Source organism: Symsagittifera roscoffensis, chromosome 2 (assembly GCF_963678635.1).
Source record: "Symsagittifera roscoffensis chromosome 2, txSymRosc1.1, whole genome shotgun sequence".
NCBI classification, from domain to species: domain Eukaryota; kingdom Metazoa; phylum Xenacoelomorpha; order Acoela; family Convolutidae; genus Symsagittifera; species Symsagittifera roscoffensis.
This window is the reverse complement of record NC_087063.1, coordinates 15,079,127-15,100,074: the sequence shown is the minus strand read 5'-3', so window position 1 is coordinate 15,100,074 and position 20,948 is coordinate 15,079,127. Positions and strand designations below refer to the sequence as shown.

The 20,948-nt window shown below is 41.9% G+C and overlaps 2 protein-coding genes across 2 annotated transcripts in view; both read right to left on the bottom strand.

Moving 5' to 3' along the window:
* Window positions 1–853: 853 nt before the first annotated feature.
* Window positions 854–15,063, bottom strand: LOC134839708 (uncharacterized). The gene is made up of 7 exons (XM_063855329.1): window positions 14,911–15,063; window positions 14,499–14,666; window positions 12,043–12,255; window positions 11,703–11,783; window positions 2,885–3,853; window positions 1,516–1,724; window positions 854–1,144 (listed from the first exon to the last, which is right to left on the bottom strand). Exons 1-7 carry the CDS (start codon window positions 15,047–15,049, stop codon window positions 854–856), a joined length of 2,070 nt encoding a protein of 689 aa, XP_063711399.1. The 5' UTR covers window positions 15,050–15,063.
* A 470-nt stretch (window positions 15,064–15,533) lies between these two features.
* LOC134839707 (uncharacterized) overlaps window positions 15,534–20,948 on the bottom strand; it is a 46,199-nt gene continuing 40,784 nt past the window's right edge. The window contains exons 6-9 of the mRNA XM_063855328.1: window positions 18,063–18,225; window positions 17,425–17,644; window positions 16,409–16,711; window positions 15,534–15,778 (exon numbers count right to left, since the gene is read on the bottom strand). Of these exons, the coding sequence (XP_063711398.1) occupies window positions 15,534–15,778; window positions 16,409–16,711; window positions 17,425–17,644; window positions 18,063–18,225 (931 nt within the window). The remainder of the gene's footprint in view (window positions 15,779–16,408; window positions 16,712–17,424; window positions 17,645–18,062; window positions 18,226–20,948) is intronic.

Genomic DNA, 20,948 nt, shown 5'->3' with positions numbered 1-20,948 from the left:
AACGTCATTTAAAAACTTTAGGAATGGTTCTTTATCGTAAAATTCGACCATTTTTGACCAAACCCGTGACTTCTAAAGCCATAACTGTGCTCGACGTGAAATTGAAACTTGATTCTAAAGTTTTCAACAAATTTTTGAAAGTATGCCCTCCGTGAAAATCCTAGATCCACATCTGCTTACACGGCTAAAGAGACTGTGGGATTTTTACGGAGCAAAAAAATAAGCCGAAATTGAGCCTATGAGTTTAGAGATTTAGACGGTGAATCTTGTTCACTTTTTCAAACAATTCATCACTTTTGTATGGGGTGAATCTAAGATTTTCTCGAGGGTGGAGGGCTGATTTTCAAAAAATGTTCGAAATTTTATCGGCTTTTTTTAGGTCGACCAAATCGATTTTCCGATATCTCACAAATCAGTAAAATACTTTTTTGTGTGAAGTTTTCTGCAAAAATTTGAAAAAAACATCAAAAAAAAATGTTTTAGGCACTGTTTGGAAAATTTTGACGGAAACATTGCGTTTTTTCGGCGCGCGCTTCCACCTCAAAATTAGTATATATTGGCGCCAAAAGCGCCTTTAGAAAATTTTTGGCCCGGCACCCAGAAATGAAGATCTCAAAATAGTACAAAGGGGGGACCTATTGGAACGGAAAATGGTCGAATCCCCGAGGAAAAAAACTAACACCCCCACCACTCCCTAAATCTGCTGCCGTCTTTTATTTTATCAGAATAGAAAGGAAATAAAGTTGATAAATTTCTGGGTACTTTGATGATAGCTGAATGAGAGCTAAACTGATAAGTGAGCAGAGGGTATTAGAAGGGGTGTGAAATTTTCAAAAGTGTTCATATTTGATGCTCAGTTAACAAGGAGGCAGTTCAACACCAGAGGACACAATATGAGAGTGTGAAGGAAAATTGCCATTAGGTTAGAGTATATGCTCGTGCCACTGTTTGCGTTCTTGTTGTCGTTCTCGAGGAGGAACAGATGTAAATCTGAGAGGGTTTGAGTTTGGGATCCCCTCGGGGGCAGGAGTGAGTACAGTTGGAATGCAGTCTGCACGTCACTCACGTCGACGGCCACCCCCTCCCCCGCCCCAGGGGAGAGTAGGTGGGAGTCCACTATACACATGTCCACGTCACCACACGCCTATAAGAAAAAGCATGTCCTACAATTCATCTCGGGTCGACTAAAATCCCGGACTGAGGTACTCAACCAAGATAGCCGAGTGATGTCCAACGTTTAGGCCACCTGGGGGCCCCCCCAAGAAGAAAGAAGCCTTCATAATTCAGTATAAGGAATTTACCTTGATAAAGAGAAGGTGTGAATGATGCACAAGCCTCAGAACTGAGCGCCCGAAAGTTTTCAAGAAATCATAAAGTCATTTAAACTTTATAAACTGACTCATTTTCACCACTTATTTCTTTCGATTCAATGAGTTCTGACTTCTGCTTGGCCTATCAATTACAGACATTCATTCTTTCATAAAATGAGTGATTCAGGACTAGTATGAACTTTACCTGGGAGTAGGCATCATATGCACTCTGTGGCACATTGTATCTCTCTTGATACTCCTGTGTCGTCGTCTCAGTTGTCATTGTGGTCAGCTGCTGAATGAGAGGGTGGAGGGAGGGGGAGAAGAGAGAATGGTCCAGTGAGGCCACTCCATACTCCGACTGCATCCTTTCATGGACATCATTCTCCATCATCATATCATCACTAGTCATGTCTGTGCAAATAAAAGCGAACACAATCAAGCATAACTGGTGTAGCTATATCACTATAAAGAATGTTCCGACCACGCTGATTTCAAAAAACATGTTTTTTCTTCATTACTTAAAAACAAACCTTCAATTATGAGTTTAGAAAGCTCGATTTAATAACGTGGAAAATGCTGGAATGAGTGGTAACAATGGCTTAAGCAACGTGAACATTGTTGAAGAATTGAGTTTGAAAGTCAACCTCGAATTAGACCAGCTTTTCTCTACATTGAGACACCGATTTTTGGATTACGAATTACGACCAATAGGGTTTTAATATGATACAACACACTTAACCCTCTACGAGCTTTCTTGGGGTTAGTCAAAATTGCGAAGAAAAACCATACTACCAAGCTCATCGTTCATTCCCACCTCGTGAACTGATCGAAACAGCAGCAGTCAATACTTAAAAGTAATTCCATAAGAGCAACAAGTTGCATACTTTTAACTTCAAATGAAACGCTTGACGGATTTCGCAAGAGATGAGGAATAGCAGACCACCGATCTTTTTTAAAAGTCATCAATGGTTGGCTTAGTGTTTTTTGGGTTATAAACGATACACGATTGAAAAATTTGACCTTGATAAAATACTAAAAAATACTCAATAAATTAAAGGTCATGTGAAAACACAAACAAGAAACTTAGTTTTCCACAAAGCAAGAGTTTTAAGCAGGGGTGGATCTAGGATTTTCTCGAGGGGAGTGGGGGAGCTTTTTCAAAAAATTGTCGAAAATTTTGTCGACCTTTTTTTTAGGTCGACCAATTTGATTTTCCGAGCTCTCATAAATCAGTAGAAAGACCCTGTATCGGCCAAATTTTCTGCGCCGCATTCAAATTTCTGAAAAAAAAACAGGCCAAAAAGGCTTTTTTAGGCTCTTTAGACATTTTTGACCAAAAATTTGCGTTGTTTCGGCACCTTTAGAAAAATTTTAGGGCCCGTCATTCAAAAATTGATATATCAAAATAGTACAATGGAAGGGCCCTTTGGGTCGGCAGGGGCTCGAATCCCTTTGCGATCAAGAACGATTCACTGTTATGCAATTTTTCACGTCATGCATGACAAGAACTAGAAGCAGCATAAGAAAAGATGTAAGCTTTGAGTTAACCGAACCGACGTGGTATTACTTACTGTATATATCCTGCTCGAGAATCAGATCAATCAGTTCCTCGTCCAAAAATCCAATAAGTCCCCCCACCAGAGAATTCCCATTGATCACTTTGGAATTGGGGAGCTGCACGTAAAGGTTCATCCAGATTCCAATTTGAGATGCCCGCAGGACGAATCCAGTTTTGAGGTTGCGCAAAGAAACACCTGTAACTGAACCCGCAATGAGATCAAACTGCACCTCAAATCCACCCTTCACGAATCTGGACAAAATAGGGTCATGCTCTTCTTCATCGATCAAAAAAGAGGTATCGTATAACTCGTCCCTCAAGAGTTCGAACTTGAAGTCATCTTGTTGGAGCACAAAACCAACTATTACTACACTTCCACCGAGAGACCGAGTCACTATTTGGATTCGCAGCTCATCTCCAAGGTTCACCGGGACGACGCCAGCAGAGGTGACATTGATCAGCTCGTACACGCCCACTCCTAGAAACAGGAATCGGTTCCCGTCCAGAGATGCAAAGTGGCCTCCAAATTCAGCGGAAGCTGTGGGTGCGCCCCTGTAATCTCCCAAAGTTGGGGGTCTACGAGATAAGAAAGAGGAACAGTTATCCTTTGTGAGACAGCACTGTAGCTTGGGAAGTAAGTCTTGTACGTAGTGCATCATGGCGTTATCGATGGACTTGAAAGCGACGTTGACGGACCCTGTAGCTCCTGGTGAGTCTCCTTCAGTGATGAGAGATCCTTCGGTAGAGTAGCAACACTGAGTGGACATGCTTTTGTATGCCGACGACTCGGAGTGGGTCAGTTCACATTGCATGAGGGGAGACCGAATGCAGAAATGAGCCCCTGGATTAAACTGACAAGAAGTTGATGTCGAGGAGCATACACCCATTCCCTGCAGAGTGAGTGAATTAAAGACTTCGGTGACGTCTGTCATGGATTGCTGATGGTTGTGGCAACACATGTCGTACTCCCATCCCAGCACGCCTCAAGACACCACCCCGCTCACGCAACTCAATTTCAATCCGGACCAGAAAAAAGGGTTGGGCGACCATTTTTAACAAGAGACATTTTGTATAACACGGCATTGGATTGGCATGGCAAGTAGCTTTGCTGGGTTGTGTTTGCATTCGTAACAAGCGGTATTGTGCGCCTGAATCAGTATTTGCCGCTTATTTTGCTGTAACGAATCGAGACCTGTTATGAATTGTCACCTCACGAAAAAAAGTCGACTAAAATTGAGTATTTTCATAGTTTCCTCATTTTATGGCCTATGAAAGATAATCACACAGATTTGAAAAAGACTAATATAACATTATAATTCAAAAAAATTTTTTGCAATCGGATGCCGAGAACAGAGGTTCCCGAGTTGAGGTATTCGACTTATGTTTCGACCAACTCGACCAAAATTGGCTGTTTGGACCGATTCGACTAAAAATGGCGTTGTTTTGACCGACTCGACTAAAAATGGCGTTGTTTTGACCGACTCGACTAAAAATGGCGTTGTTTTGACCGACTCGACTAAAAATGGCGTTGTTTTGACCGACTCGACTAAAAATGGCGTTGTTTTGACCGACTCGACTAAAAATGGCGTTGTTTTGACCGAGTCAACCAAAATTGGCTATGCTTGACCGACGGAAGAGTGAGTTTCAGTTTGACTAAACGAAATAGTGTTCGAAATAGTGTTCGACTATGTTTCGACCATGATTTCGATTATGTTTCGAAATAGTGTTCGACCGAAAGGTGTGTTTTGACTATGGATTTTGGGGCGAAGAACATCCGTGTGTTCGACCGAGTTCGGTCAAAGCATAAGTCGAGCTCCCCAATCCGGGTTCAACAAGTAAAAAATCACAGATGGCATTTGGAGCCCCATAAATGGCCGTGCATCGCCTAAACAACATTTTTGAACTCTTAAAATGAGTATGTGTTCCTTTTAAATTTGGGCGGAACTTTTTCACCTCTTCCCTTCCCTCCCCTCCCACCCTACAAAACAGGGGGTAAGTTCTATGGTACAGCTAGAGTTTTTCAAAGTTATACTTGAGAACAAAATGGGATAAAATTGGGTAATGACTTGCATATGAATTTTTCTCTTTTCTACCCCAATTGAATTATATATATTAGTTTTTGACGATGATGACAGTCCAATACGCATAATTTGTAGGTTACAATGATGTATTTATTGAGGATTTCATTCTGACCAAGCTCTGAATAGCAATCAGTGTTGCTCTGCTCTGAATAGCAATCAGTGTTGCTCTGCTCTGAATAGCGATCAGTGATGCTGTGCTCTGAATAGCAATCAGTGATGCTGTGCTCTGAGCAGCGATCAGTGTTGCTCTGCTCTGAATAGTGATCAGTCTTGCTCTGCTCTGAATAGCGATCACTGTTGCTCTGCACTTCTGCTCTGAATGGCGATCAGTGTTGCTCTGCTCTGAATAGCAATCAGTGTTGCTCTGCACTTCTGCTCTGAATAGCGATCAGTGATGCTGTGCTCTGATAGCAATAAGTGTTGCTGTGCTCTGAATCGCAATCAGTGTTTCTCTGCGCTGAATAGCGATCAGTGTTGCTCTGCTCTGAATAGCGATCAGTGATGCTGTGCTCTGAGCAGCGATCAGTGTTGCTCTGCTCTGAATAGCGATCAGTGTTGCTCTGCATTTCTGCTCTGAATAGCGATCAGTGTTGCTCTGCACTTCTGCTCTGAATAGCGATCAGTGTTGCTCTGCTCTGAATAGCGATCAGTGTTGCTCTGCATTTCTGCTCTGAATAGCGATCAGTGATGCTGTGCTCTGATAGCAATCAGTGTTGCTGTGCTCTGAATAGCAATCAGTTTTTCTCTGCGCTGAATAGCGATCAGTGTTGCTCTGCTCTGAATAGCGATCAGTGATGCTGTGCTCTGAGCAGCGATCAGTGTTGCTCTGCTCTGAATAGCGATCAGTCTTGCTCTGCTCTGAATAGCGATCAGTGTTGCTCTGCACTTCTGCTCTGAATAGCGATCAGTGTTGCTCTGCTCTGAATAGCAATCAGTGTTGCTCAGCTCTGAATAGCGATCAGTCTTGTTCTGCTCTGAATAGCGATCAGTGTTGCTCTGCTCTGAATAGCAATCAGTGTTGCTCTGCACTTCTGCTCTGAATAGCGATCAGTGATGCTGTGCTCTGATAGCAATAAGTGTTGCTGTGCTCTGAATAGCAATCAGTGTTTCTCTGCGCTGAATAGCGATCAGTGTTGCTCTGCTCTGAATAGCGATCAGTGATGCTGTGCTCTGAGCAGCGATCAGTGTTGCTCTGCTCTGAATAGCGATCATTCTTGCTCTGCTCTGAATAGCGATCAGTGTTGCTCTGCACTTCTGCTCTGAATAGCGATCAGTGTTGCTCTGCTCTGAATAGCGATCAGTGTTGCTCTGCATTTCTGCTCTGAATAGCTATCAGTGATGCTGTGCTCTGATAGCAATCAGTGTTGCTGTGCTCTGAATAGCAATCAGTTTTTCTCTGCGCTGAATAGCGATCAGTGTTGCTCTGCTCTGAAAAGCGATCAGTGATGCTGTGCTCTGAGCAGCGATCAGTGTTGCTCTGCTCTGAATAGCGATCAGTCTTGCTCTGCTCTGAATAGCGATCAGTGTTGCTCTGCACTTCTGCTGGAATAGCGATCAGTGTTGCTCTGCTCTGAATAGCAATCAGTGTTGCTCTGCTCTGAATAGCGATCAGTCTTGCTCTGCTCTGAATAGCGATCAGTGTTGCTCTGCTCTGAATAGCAAACAGTGTTGCAGTGCTCTGCGCACCGATCAGGATTGTTTTGCTCTGAATAGCGACCAGTGTTGCTGTGCACTGAGCAGCGATCAGTGTTGCTCTGCTCTGAGCAGCGATCAGTGTTGCTCTGCTCTGAGCAGCGATCAGTGTTGCGCTGCTCTGAATAGCGATCAGTGTTGCTGTGCTCTGATAGCAATCAGTGTTGCTGTGCTCTGAATAGCAATCAGTGTTTCTCTGCGCTGAATAGCGATCAGTCTTGCTCTGCTCTGAATAGCGATCAGTGTTGCTCTGCACTGAGCAGCGATCAGTGTTGCGCTGCTCTGAATAGCGATCAGTGTTGCTGTGCTCTGATAGCAATCAGTGTTGCTGTGCTCTGAATAGCAATCAGTGTTTCTCTGCGCTGAATAGCGATCAGTCTTGCTCTGCTCTGAATAGCGATCAGTGTTGCTCTGCACTTCTGCTGGAATAGCGATCAGTGTTGCTCTGCTCTGAATAGCAATCAGTGTTGCTCTGCTCTGAATAGCGATCAGTCTTGCTCTGCTCTGAATAGCGATCAGTGTTGCTCTGCTCTGAATAGCAAACAGTGTTGCAGTGCTCTGCGCACCGATCAGGATTGTTTCGCTCTGAATAGCGACCAGTGTTGCTGTGCACTGAGCAGCGATCAGTGTTGCTCTGCTCTGAGCAGCGATCAGTGTTGCTCTGCTCTGAGCAGCGATCAGTGTTGCGCTGCTCTGAATAGCGATCAGTGTTGCTGTGCTCTGATAGCAATCAGTGTTGCTGTGCTCTGAATAGCAATCAGTGTTTCTCTGCGCTGAATAGCGATCAGTCTTGCTCTGCTCTGAATAGCGATCAGTGTTGCTCTGCACTTCTGCTCTGAATAGTGATCAGTGTTGCTCTGCTCTGAATAGCAATCAGTGTTGCTCTGCTCTGAATAGCGATCAGTCTTGCTCTGCTCTGAATAGCGATCAGTGTTGCTCTGCTCTGAATAGCAATCAGTGTTGCTCTGCACTTCTGCTCTGAATAGCGATCAGTGATGCTGTGCTCTGATAGCAATAAGTGTTGCTGTGCTCTGGATAGCAATCAGTGTTTCTCTGCGCTGAATAGCGATCAGTGTTGCTCTGCTCTGAATAGCGATCAGTGATGCTGTGCTTTGAGCAGCGATCAGTGTTGCTCTGCTCTGAATAGCGATCATTCTTGCTCTGCTCTGAATAGCGATCAGTGTTGCTCTGCACTTCTGCTCTGAATAGCGATCAGTGTTGCTCTGCTCTGAATAGCGATCAGTGTTGCTCTGCATTTCTGCTCTGAATAGCGATCAGTGATGCTGTGCTCTGATAGCAATCAGTGTTGCTGTGCTCTGAATAGCAATCAGTTTTTCTCTGCGCTGAATAGCGATCAGTGTTGCTCTGCTCTGAATAGCGATCAGTGATGCTGTGCTCTGAGCAGCGATCAGTGTTTCTCTGCGCTGAATAGCGATCAGTCTTGCTCTGCTCTGAATAGCGATCAGTGTTGCTCTGCACTTCTGCTGGAATAGCGATCAGTGTTGCTCTGCTCTGAATAGCAATCAGTGTTGCTCTGCTCTGAATAGCGATCAGTCTTGCTCTGCTCTGAATAGCGATCAGTGTTGCTCTGCTCTGAATAGCAAACAGTGTTGCAGTGCTCTGCGCACCGATCAGGATTGTTTCGCTCTGAATAGCGACCAGTGTTGCTGTGCACTGAGCAGCGATCAGTGTTGCTCTGCTCTGAGCAGCGATCAGTGTTGCTCTGCTCTGAGCAGCGATCAGTGTTGCGCTGCTCTGAATAGCGATCAGTGTTGCTGTGCTCTGATAGCAATCAGTGTTGCTGTGCTCTGAATAGCAATCAGTGTTTCTCTGCGCTGAATAGCGATCAGTCTTGCTCTGCTCTGAATAGCGATCAGTGTTGCTCTGCACTTCTGCTCTGAATAGTGATCAGTGTTGCTCTGCTCTGAATAGCAATCAGTGTTGCTCTGCTCTGAATAGCGATCAGTCTTGCTCTGCTCTGAATAGCGATCAGTGTTGCTCTGCTCTGAATAGCAATCAGTGTTGCTCTGCACTTCTGCTCTGAATAGCGATCAGTGATGCTGTGCTCTGATAGCAATAAGTGTTGCTGTGCTCTGGATAGCAATCAGTGTTTCTCTGCGCTGAATAGCGATCAGTGTTGCTCTGCTCTGAATAGCGATCAGTGATGCTGTGCTCTGAGCAGCGATCAGTGTTGCTCTGCTCTGAATAGCGATCATTCTTGCTCTGCTCTGAATAGCGATCAGTGTTGCTCTGCACTTCTGCTCTGAATAGCGATCAGTGTTGCTCTGCTCTGAATAGCGATCAGTGTTGCTCTGCATTTCTGCTCTGAATAGCGATCAGTGATGTTGTGCTCTGATAGCAATCAGTGTTGCTGTGCTCTGAATAGCAATCAGTTTTTCTCTGCGCTGAATAGCGATCAGTGTTGCTCTGCTCTGAATAGCGATCAGTGATGCTGTGCTCTGAGCAGCGATCAGTGTTGCTCTGCTCTGAATAGCGATCAGTCTTGCTCTGCTCTGAATAGCGATCAGTGTTGCTCTGCACTTCTGCTCTGAATAGCGATCAGTGTTGCTCTGCTCTGAATAGCAATCAGTGTTGCTCTGCTCTGAATAGCGATCAGTCTTGCTCTGCTCTGAATAGCGATCAGTGTTGCTCTGCTCTGAATAGCAAACAGTGTTGCAGTGCTCTGCGCAACGATCAGGATTGTTTTGCTCTGAATAGCGACCAGTGTTGCTCTGCTCTGAGCAGCGATCAGTGTTGCGCTGCTCTGAATAGCGATCAGTGTTGCTGTGCTCTGATAGCAATCAGTGTTGCTGTGCTCTGAATAGCAATCAGTGTTTCTCTGCGCTGAATAGCGATCAGTCTTGCTCTGCTCTGAATAGCGATCAGTGTTGCTCTGCACTTCTGCTCTGAATAGTGATCAGTGTTGCTCTGCTCTGAATAGCAATCAGTGTTGCTCTGCTCTGAATAGCGATCAGTCTTGCTCTGCTCTGAATAGCGATCAGTGTTGCTCTGCTCTGAATAGCAATCAGTGTTGCTCTGCACTTCTGCTCTGAATAGCGATCAGTGATGCTGTGCTCTGATAGCAATAAGTGTTGCTGTGCTCTGGATAGCAATCAGTGTTTCTCTGCGCTGAATAGCGATCAGTGTTGCTCTGCTCTGAATAGCGATCAGTGATGCTGTGCTCTGAGCAGCGATCAGTGTTGCTCTGCTCTGAATAGCGATCATTCTTGCTCTGCTCTGAATAGCGATCAGTGTTGCTCTGCACTTCTGCTCTGAATAGCGATCAGTGTTGCTCTGCTCTGAATAGCGATCAGTGTTGCTCTGCATTTCTGCTCTGAATAGCGATCAGTGATGCTGTGCTCTGATAGCAATCAGTGTTGCTGTGCTCTGAATAGCAATCAGTTTTTCTCTGCGCTGAATAGCGATCAGTGTTGCTCTGCTCTGAATAGCGATCAGTGATGCTGTGCTCTGAGCAGCGATCAGTGTTGCTCTGCTCTGAATAGCGATCAGTCTTGCTCTGCTCTGAATAGCGATCAGTGTTGCTCTGCACTTCTGCTCTGAATAGCGATCAGTGTTGCTCTGCTCTGAATAGCAATCAGTGTTGCTCTGCTCTGAATAGCGATCAGTCTTGCTCTGCTCTGAATAGCGATCAGTGTTGCTCTGCTCTGAATAGCAAACAGTGTTGCAGTGCTCTGCGCAGCGATCAGGATTGTTTTGCTCTGAATAGCGACCAGTGTTGCTCTGCTCTGAGCAGCGATCAGTGTTGCTCTGCTCTGAGCAGCGATTAGTGTTGCTCTGCTCTGAGCAGCGATCAGTGTTGCGCTGCTCTGATTAGCGATCAGTGTTGCTGTGCTCTGATAGCAATCAGTGTCGCTGTGTTCTGAATAGCAATCAGTGTTTCTCTGCGCTGAATAGCGATCAGTGTTGCTCTGCTCTGAATAACGATCAGTGTTGCAGTGCTCTGAGCAGTGATCAGGATTGTTTTGCTCTGAACAGCGACCAGTGTTGCTGTGCTCTGAGCAGCGATCAGTGTTGCTCTGCACTTCTGCTCTGAATAGCAATCAGTGTTGCTGTGCTCTGATAGCAATCAGTGTTGCTGTGCTCTGAATAGCAATCAGTGTTTCTCTGCGCTGAATAGCGATCAGTGTTGCTCTGCTCTGAAAAGCAAACAGTGTTGCAGTGCTCTGAGCAGCGATCAGGATTGTTTTGCTCTGAATAGCGACCAGTGTTGCTGTGCTCTGAGCAGCGATCAGTGTTGCTGTGCTCTGAGCAGCGATCAGTGTTTCTCTGCTCTGAGCAGCGATCAGTGTTTCTCTGCTCTGAGCAGCGATCAGTGTTGCTCTGCTCTGAGTAGCGATCAGTGTTGCTCTGCTCTGAGCAGCGATCAGTGTTGCTCTGCTCTGAGTAACGATCAGTGTTGCTCTGCTCTGAGCAGCGATCAGTGTTGCTGTGCTCTGAGCAGCGATCAGTGTTTCTCTGCTCTGAGTAGCGATCAGTGTTGCTCTGCTCTGAGTAGCGATCAGTGTTGCTCTGCTCTGAGCAGCGATCAGTGTTGCTCTGCTCTGATAGCGATCAGTGTTGCTTTGCTCTGAGCAGCAATCAGTGTTGCTTTGGTCTGAGCAGCAATCAGTGTTTCTCTACTCCGAGCAGCGATCAGTGTTCGGCTTAAGCTATTACATGTCGGTATGTGGCTGATCACTAATTTTTTATCATTTAAACGCAGGTTTGGAAAAAAAACGGTCACCTAATTACTGAAAATTATACGTAATGGTACACTGCAAAATTTAAGCGTATCAGATACTATGCTATATGAGACGCCATCTTCATGATATCACCAGTGATTTCAGACGAGTTGAGTATACTCTGTCATCATGCAAGTATTGAGGAAGTATGAAAGGCGTGATTAGAATATAACAGACTTCGCTACTGGGGGTGAGACGAAGAAAAGGGAGCTATGTTTGACTTATTGTCTAATTTTAAGCAGAAGAGCTAAGTAAGGTAGCTTCGATTGAAGATGTTAATTGAGTATGAATTGGGTGGGAAGGGTGGGTGGATTGCCTTTGGACACTTCCTCGTGGGCCCAGAAGGCGTCATCTGTGTCGTTGAAGTTGAACAAAAAGGGGTTTGCTGATGTTGTTGCTGACGGAAGGGTCATTGCAGTTCAATTACGTTGACAAACAAATATGATTTTCGAGAACACGTCAAAAAACAACTTTATGCAGAAAGTATTATACTCTCACATAAACTCAGCATCATGATAGTCCAAAACTATTATTTAAAATTTTTTTTTCAATTGGGCCAAGGGTTCGTGTTTGAAGAGTATCCAATTGTGCTCGCAGCATTTTCATCTTTTTTATAGTGATAGAGTTGAGTTATGATCAAGTAATTGAACTAGGACTTGTTGGTGAGAGCAATATAAAAGATGGTACACTGGGACAGGGGTAGATGGATTCCAATTGCGACGCACACACATTCAAGTCATCATCAACCCCGTTTACTTCTCTGTCTTTGGATACCCACGAATCACACTCTCCATCATCACCATCATCATCGCCATCGCCATTCCCCTCAACTCCCAAAGAGCCTCCGACTGCTGATCCCCAGTAAAGCTCTGAAATGAAAGACAGATTTGGAGAGCAAAGGGTTACAATCGCACCCCCAGCTGCAGAAACTCAAAAAACTTGAACAATCAAATGGGCCCTATTTGGTACCATTTTACGACCCATCAGCCCTAAAGGTTAATTAATTAACATTTTATTAACCTAACAGTAAAATTATTTATTTTTTAAAGAGAAAGCGGATAAAACGACGTGTTCACCGTATTTTCTCAAAAAAACTGTCGCTGTGAAATTTCAAAACGACTAAATGAACAGGAAAATGATCTTTAGAGAGAGGATAGCGGAGTATTGTTTGACACGAAAAATATCAGTCAATAAAAAAATAAGAAAGCTCGGACCAGGGCGTTCCTATTGCCTTTCAAGCTCTATGGAATAGTGTCCACTTTACAAAAAAGATAATTTAAAAAAGAAACTATTCAATTAATTTTTGATGAATATTTTTTTCAAAAATAATTCTCCAAGAAAATGTAAAAATTGATATAATTTGCATATGGCAGATTATTAAACATACCAAGCGGCACTGATTTAATTTATCCAGACAAAATGAATAAAACTTAAAAATTAAAAGGCATTTTTTAATTCGGCTGATTTTAGACAAAAATGATAACAAACCTTGCTTAAAATTTTAGCCGATTTATTATGGTGCAATATATTTTGCGAAAGTGGGGCCCAAAAATTTATCCCAAAAAAAGTTATTTTTGGTTTTCTTAGTCAATAAAAAAATGATATTTTTTTATACAAAATATTCAAACTGAGAAGATCCTTCTAAAACTTTGTTGAGCTACATACGAGGGCTCACTTTGATTTAATTTTGATATCATTTGATTCAATAACTTTGGTGTAATTTTTGATCGGCTAAAAACCAAAACTGATGCTTTTGTGGTAAAATGTCGGGTGCAAATTTTGCAAAATAAATTGCACTATATTTCTGGTAAAATCCTAAGTAAGTTTTGTCTTCTTCAGTTTTTGTCCAAAACAATCCTAATTTAAGAAGAATTTAGAAGAATGAAGTAAATTTCAGCTTACACGTTAACAGCACGAAATATATATCCTGCGCTTATTATCCCAATTTGGCTAGATTGGTAAAACTTAAGCCCCATAGTTTTGCAAAAAACGATCACAGGTATTTGTTTTTAATTTGAGCTCAGGGCAAAAACATTTTTGGATGATATTGAGAATTTTCTTCAACAATTGCTGGTTAAAAAGTCGAAACTTGTCTGGATATAAAAAAAACTACCCCAAGCACAAATATTCCATCACATTCTTCAAAAATTGGAATAACCACCTGGCTAGATATAAATCAAATTCATTCCAGAAATTGTGTCCCAAAATAATGGGTAGAAAAATGAGAATTGTAAAAAAGTTTTCCAAACGAAGAAGATTTACATAAGCTCGTTATTGCAACAAAAATTCATAAAAACTTAGTAGCAGGCAAATCTCTGGATAAATGATCATTCTCAAGGTTTATATGAAATATATTAAAACAGTTGAAGTGCTTGTTCGAAACCACTCCGGTTTTCTTTGGATGTTTATCGTATGAAACAACATTAATTCACGTGTTTCTCTACAATTACACTTTGAGTTGTTCAAAATTTTTCTAAGGAATTGGCGTCAAATGATATGGATTATTAGTCTAACTGTAGTACTGCGCTTCTGGGGCTTCAGAGCAGGTTTTTTAAAATATTTTAAAAAAACTGTGGAAAACTTTTTAAGAAACAAACAATATAAAAATTTATTATAAATGTTAATTACTTTTTAGTAAAAAAATGTTCCGTGTTTTACAAATTTTCTGCGTACTGAGGAGGCTTACAGCACGTTTTGCTGGAAAGTCTATCGGGATGCCCTCTCAAGATGATTTTAGTCAATAATTATGGAGCTCAATTTGTTCTATATTTTCGGAGCAATTTTGTCATTATACTATGATTATGAGACACCTGAAAACGGGCCTTGTTGGCTTAATGGTGTTCTCCCGAACGATTCTAATTTGTATTTATAAATTTTTATAAATAACTTTGTAACTAGATATCGTTTGGAAACAATTTATTATTATTATTATTACCCTTTCCTTCTCATATTTTAGCTTCCGTTTTTGAAAAATCGTTTTGTTTGAAAATTTTAAAGCCCAGATTTTTTGCAATATAGCGTTTTTGTGAAGCGTACTTGAAAGTTTTCTTTATTTAAAACGGTTATTTTTATTTTAATAAGTACAAAAATTTCTTTGATCAGTTCGTGCAACCTGTATGATCAGTACTAGACGCCGTAAGGAGTTTGAACACAGAAAACATTTCCGAGGATGAAGAGTTGTCTGGAACATTAGGGAACTGGTAGAAGAAAGATGACTGGGAGGAGATATTGATGACAGCTGGGAGCACTATCGTTTCATTTAAATCCAATCCAGACACACCTGAAAAGAAAAAAAAGAACTCCTAGACATGAGATACTATTTCTATCACCATAAAAACGAGAGGACAGATGATGCGCTCTAATATGTGTCTCAAACTCATCAATTTTCACCTCTAGTGAAACTTTTTTTATTAAACTGAGTTTACTAGTATTAAACAAAGTGTTCTCAACCAGCATGATAATTCGAAGACCATTAATTCAAAAAAATTAGACAAAGAATAAGCGATGAAACTAATTGTAATCACCTAGAGACATGACAGGGTATACATGTAACTCCACGAGCTCATCTGAGTCAGCTCCAGCTTGCCCGCCATCTTCTTCTTCTTCAGTAGGCCACGAAAGAGTCACCCCACTTCGATCATCAGACACAATAACTGCAATCATTGGGCACCTTTCCACCCCCCCTCCCCCCATCACAATCCCTCCCTGCTACAACCGCTTCTTGAATCCCGCAAAAATTTATTTGCTTTTTAATTCGTTTTGCTTTTGCAAAAATAATTGTTATGGCAACATTTAACTGAATATGAATATCAGAGCAACGGGATACTTACGGGATTGTTAAGTTTTTCTTAGCCTAAGGGTGGATCTAGGATTTTCTCGAGAGGGGGGGGGGGGCGCGGATTTAAAAAAAATGAAAAATTTGTCGACCGTTATTTTTAGGTCGATCAAATTGCTTTTCAAAGGCGTCTTTAGAAAAATTTTCAGTTAAGTCGGCCAAAAATTGATGTCATAAAAAATACTAAAGGGAGGGCCCTTTGATCGGTGAGGGTTCCAATCCCTGAGGGAGGGGAGGGGGCGTCCGCCCCTCCTAAAACTACCCCTTATTAGTCCCCTTTTAATCACAATTTAAGAGGGTTGAGCCAATAAATCAAAAAGGAGAGAGAAGACTAGAAAAGAGCCCTGTCATCTGTTGCGCCTGCTCCCCCTCATTAATCAGCTGTCCTTCAGGTGCAATGAAGGTGAAGTGGAATGGACCCCCTACAACTACGCCTCCAAGAGTGACAGTGATGATGACATCCTCATTCACCCCCCACATCAAGGGAACGGGGGCGAGGGCGAAGAGAGTGTTGGAGCCATCGAAGGCCACAGCCTCAATCTCCCGCTCAAAGTGACCTGAAAGCAATAATTGGAACTGCATAATATATAATATCTAAAGTCTTATACACCATAACAACGTATAGAATGCTTAAAAGCAAAAAAAAACATATTTACACTCAGGATAAATTTTCAATGTAGCCGAAAAAGTTAAATATCAGAAAATGGGGTTGAGTTAACATCTCCCACCCCAGATATATAGACCACGTTTACACCTAAGCGTTTAATTTAGATTATATTACCCGGGTTAACCAAAAAAGCTAGTCATACAACTTCCATATATGGAAAAATGCTAGTCATTAACTATCCATACAATTCCATATGTACAGAAAATTGCATGAAAAGTCTATGATTAGTATTTTTTCATATATGGAAATTGTATGACTAGCTATAGCTAAGCGCTGCGTGTAAAAGGTTCGACTCTAATTGGCTGAAAATTCCAACTCAGAACCAAGTTGACATCCTCCCCCTACACTGATTTGGTTGGTGGGGGACGTTAACTTGGTCCTGAAAGTGTTTTGACAGTCTGAAAACTTTACTCCAAATGAAGCTCAAGATTTCTCACTAATGTAATAATGGTTGGCTTCAAATGAACTCGAATTCAAAAAAGTCGACAAAGCCGAAAAACATGTCTTTCCCAAAAGTAACCTTTGAAGTTGAACTTGACCAGGCTTCCCATTCCGCCTAGCATTTCACAAGGTCCGAAGACAATAAACTGAGTTTCCGTTAGAAACATCGAAGAGTGAGGTTGGGAGGGGGTGAGTTGAGCGCCAGGACAGGGGTCTGGATTGGTAGCGAAGTCTGCGAGGGGGGCTATGACCCAGTTTAGGTCTGCGGTGTTGCCAGTCTGTTTCAACTCGAACACCCAGATGCCCGGAATGGCGAAGTTAGAGCTGTACTGATAGTGGTGCACATCTGCAGTGCCAGATCCAGGCAGTTCATACTCCACGTCTAAAATCACAGCAGAGAATGACTCACAGCTATGATAACGGGGTGTAAAAGAAGAAGAAGAAGAACTTATTTCACTGAACGGGACAGAGAAGAAACAATTTCAGAAAGTACAAAAAATTTGATTAAGTACAAAATTTAGGTCTTGTTGGCCTGGAACATTGCAAGATAACCATCACCTTTTAAGCTTCTTAACCATCATCCAGTAAAATCATGCAAGATAACCCTTATCAGCCCAACCCTTGGAGACAGCTATGTAGGGAGAGCAGCTAAGACGTCTCAATCCAGACTTTGGTTTTGTTCTCTTATGATTTGTGTTCATTGTGTGGCAACATTTATTAGCCCATAGAAAAAGTCAACATCAGCACAAGTTCGCCGCAAAGAGCTGATTAGCTCAAATATTGGTAATTGACTCTAATAGACAAAGTCTCTGAAATGTTTTTAAAACTATCGGATTACTTGATGTATCGCTTGATGTATAAGTATCAGAAAACCTCAGACAAAATGTAAGCATGCATTAATGGTGAAGTGATTATACATAGAGCAGAGGATTGTCTGCAACGTATCTTAGGATGTCTGACTCAAAAGGAGCGGAAAGGATACAAAATCATATGATATAGCTATCGATCGGGAATGGAGGAGGAGGAGGAGGGGGGTGTGTTGGGAGGGAGTCCAGTGGTGGCTGGCAGAACGGAGTTATGTTTGATTGATTGTACCGAAGAGGGAAAATTTGAATCCAGTGACGAAGTGCATGGGATTTCCTTGTTCCTGGCTGAAGTTGATCTCATAAAAGTCCATGATGACGAAACACTTCTCGGCCACCGATGATGAGTCATCTGTCGTGTTTTCCTGTGACTCATCAGTATGACGTAACTGACACACTATGATGAGTTGGTAGCTGTTGAAGAAGGCAGTCTCCATGTCATTGTCCATGACCTAAAAGCGACTAAATGGTACATTTTCATGCACACTAAAAAAAAGGTAACAGATTGAGAATCACTTGACAGTCATTTTGTGAAAATTGATTTTAAATTAAATAGACAAGAGAACAAAAACTTAAACATATAAACCTAGGTATTAATTGGCAGAGACTCAGTATGCTTAGCTTTATTTTTTTGTAGTTTTACTCAAGTTTTTTTGTTGTTTGAAATTTTGTATAATATTATAAACATATAATTTAAGCGCTTCTTTTTAAAAATTAGTGTTAAAATTAATAGCATAAAAGTTGACACCGAAATTTATACATCTTGCTCTCAACTTGCCAGCGCCGCAGATTCTTTTTGGTGAAATAGAACCTTTCCAGTATTTCGGGGGACTTTCGAAATCCGCTCCTGTATTCTGAAATATGACCGACCTTGTACCAAGTGGCCACGTAGCCGAAGTCACTTCTGAAATCAGAGTGTCGACTGTTGATCAAGTCGTCCACTGAGTCCAAGTCGGAGCTGTTAGTGATCCCTCGTCTGAACACGTTCCCTGCCAGGTTGACGTACTTAGTGGTCGCCAATCCCATCAATAATCTGGTGATTGAAACAACAACAACAGCAACTAAAATTTTTATTACTTTCATAGGCCAAGTTGATCAAGGTCGATCAATGTATGCGCCATCTCCCCACTCCCAAAAAAGTTCTTACACATGGCACTGCAGCTGACATGCTGCAATAACAAATGCAAAGGGGGAAGTCTTTAGACAAATTCGAGTCGGAAACAACAATTTCTGACGAATAGCGCAGGCCGGTGTCCTTCTGTGGTACCGTGTAGTACTGTTACCACAGTAACCTTGGAGAAAGTGTTATTAATATTCTGTTATGTTTTGTTAGTATTATTCAAGGCCATCCATGCAGGCCAAACGTAACAGTCATTTGGACGGTTGCGATCTTAGGAGACACATGAACTGGATCTCTAACAAAACCAAGTAAATCAGAAGTCTAAATTAAATGTTTCAATTATTCTTTTTTCTTCTTACCTACTCATAGCATAACATTATCACATGGCGCAGCCAGCAGGATTTCTGTCCCAGGACAATAGAACAGGTATGGGGATCCCTGTATTTTGGACAACCGCGAATTCCGACCCTCCTTGGAATTTCAAGATATGGCTAGACCAATTTTTTTTGGCAGTTACAGTAAAGGAGAGCGTGAATCCGGAACTATTGTTAGAAGAACCGAAAGAAGTTCTATTGAAACCGTTACCAAGACCAGAGACCCCACGAGAACATGAAAACGCTCAGGCGATTACAGAAAGGGAGGCTCGAGACCAACTAGCCCGGGACAAGATCCTTCTGGAAAATGAAGAAAGAAAAACTTGAGGACCAAAGGTTGGACACAACGTATATCACAACGAGGTACAGAAAAGAGTAGCCTCTAGATTATTCCTGGCGTTGGGAACAGAAGGAAAGAAGAAATTTGTACAAAAGAACCCGCATGTAGAAGTTTCAAAGTTGGAATTCCGACAGATGGTTGCCTTGGCTAAGACTTCATTTGATAAATCACAGAGTGTTACGTATGAACGCTACAAACTGTTTAATCGTTCACAGGAAACAGGGGAATCACTCGAGGCATTTCATGCCGCATTAACTGCTCAAGCAGCCAGAGCAGAATTAGGGACACTGGAGGACCAACTAGTGCGTGACCTATTCATATCGAAAATGAAAAATGTGGTACTACAAGACACATTAACATTTGAAACATTTTCACCAGAGGAAGTATTGAAAAGGGCGTTGAAATTTGAACAAAGTAAACAGACAACTCAGGCATTTCCGAAAACTAATGCAACGACTGCAAGTACAGCTCAGGTAAAAGGAACAATGAAGATAAAACAAGAACCAATCATGAGTATTGGCAATAAAAATGCTAATGGAAGGAGACAACCGAACAACATTTACAAAAAGAAATCATCAGACAGAAAGGAGGGGAGAAACTTTACAGACCCGAAAACGTGTACTCGATGTGGTCGACTATTTGGGGAAGGACATTTGAAGAAATGTCCGGCCATGGGCAAAACATGTAAAAATTGTTCTAAACCAAATCACTTTGCAAAAATGTGTAAGTCACAGCAAGTAAATGAGATTGCGGAAAAATCATCCAGCTCAGATGAAGAGTGCAATTTAGTTCAGTCATTTGACTCGTGTGAGGAGTTCGAAATTATGGCTATTGAATCAGAATTGTCTTCGATGGAAGAAATAGATGAGTATATAAAACAGCAATCAAATAGAAACCAAGATGTCAAGAAGAGTAGCAAGGACATACAGAAGGTTGATATTCGCAGAAATACCCGATCGAAACAAATAAGGTCATTAAAAGCTTTGGTGAGAATAGATCATCAAATCATAAACATGACTATTGATACGGGTAGTCCAGTATCATTTTTGAACTGGGCGATTGCAAAGCAAATTCTAGAGTCTTCAAAAAATACGAGGTTCATTCCACGGGAGAATCTCAACTTGACTACAAAATTTGTAGACAATAACAAACAACCGATTAATATACTGGGTGCAATCACCACGAACATACGTTCAGCAGGGTGGGAGGTGGTGGGAGCATCGTTCTTAATCACAGAACGGCGCACGCGATGTATTTTGGGGCTGGACTTACAGAGCAAAGTCGGGATACATACAACACAGAAGTTGGCACCAAAAGAAAAGACGAGGTTTGACGTGTTACTGTGCGAACAGTCAGAAGGTTGGAAAAACAAATTTTATAGTAAATTTAAAAACCTTTTTGATCGTCAAGGGTGTTCGAAAAATCACGTTGTCAGCACAAAGTTCAAATACCCACTTTGTCTATTACAAGAAAAAGGGGGACGCATCCCAATACACATACAAGAGAAAATGTATGAGGAAATGGAAAAACTGTTAAAAGAGGGGCATATAAAACGTCTAGACAAATGTACTAGTGATTGCTTTGTAGCACCTATTGTAATTGCAGTAAAAAACAAAATTGGCCTTAGATGCAAAACCCATAAATAGACAGTTGTTCAAAAATAAATATCAAATGCCGAATGTGGATGAATTATTGGATGGGGTCAGCCAAATAATCACAGCAAATGAAAGCTGTACACTGTATTTCTCAGTATTAGATCTGAAGTATGCCTACAGTCAACTTAAGCTGACTGCAGAGACAGGTAAACAATGCAATTTTAACATCATAGGTGGGCAAGCTACTGGAACATACAGATTTTTGACCGGATTTTACGGTCTGGCAGATATGCCAGCAGAGTTTCAAAAAGCTATGGACAGAACTTT

Coding starts and splice junctions, on each gene's coding strand:
- LOC134839708 (XM_063855329.1), bottom strand. CDS start 15,049: ATGATTGCAGTTATTGTGTCTGATGATCGAAGTGGGGTGACTCTTTCG. Junction 14,667..14,910: donor ATACCCTGTCATGTCTCTAG/GTGATTACAATT, acceptor TTTTCTTTTCAG/GTGTGTCTGGATTGGATTTA. Junction 3,854..11,702: donor CCACGAGGAAGTGTCCAAAG/GCAATCCACCCA, acceptor TGGTGTCTTGAG/GCGTGCTGGGATGGGAGTAC.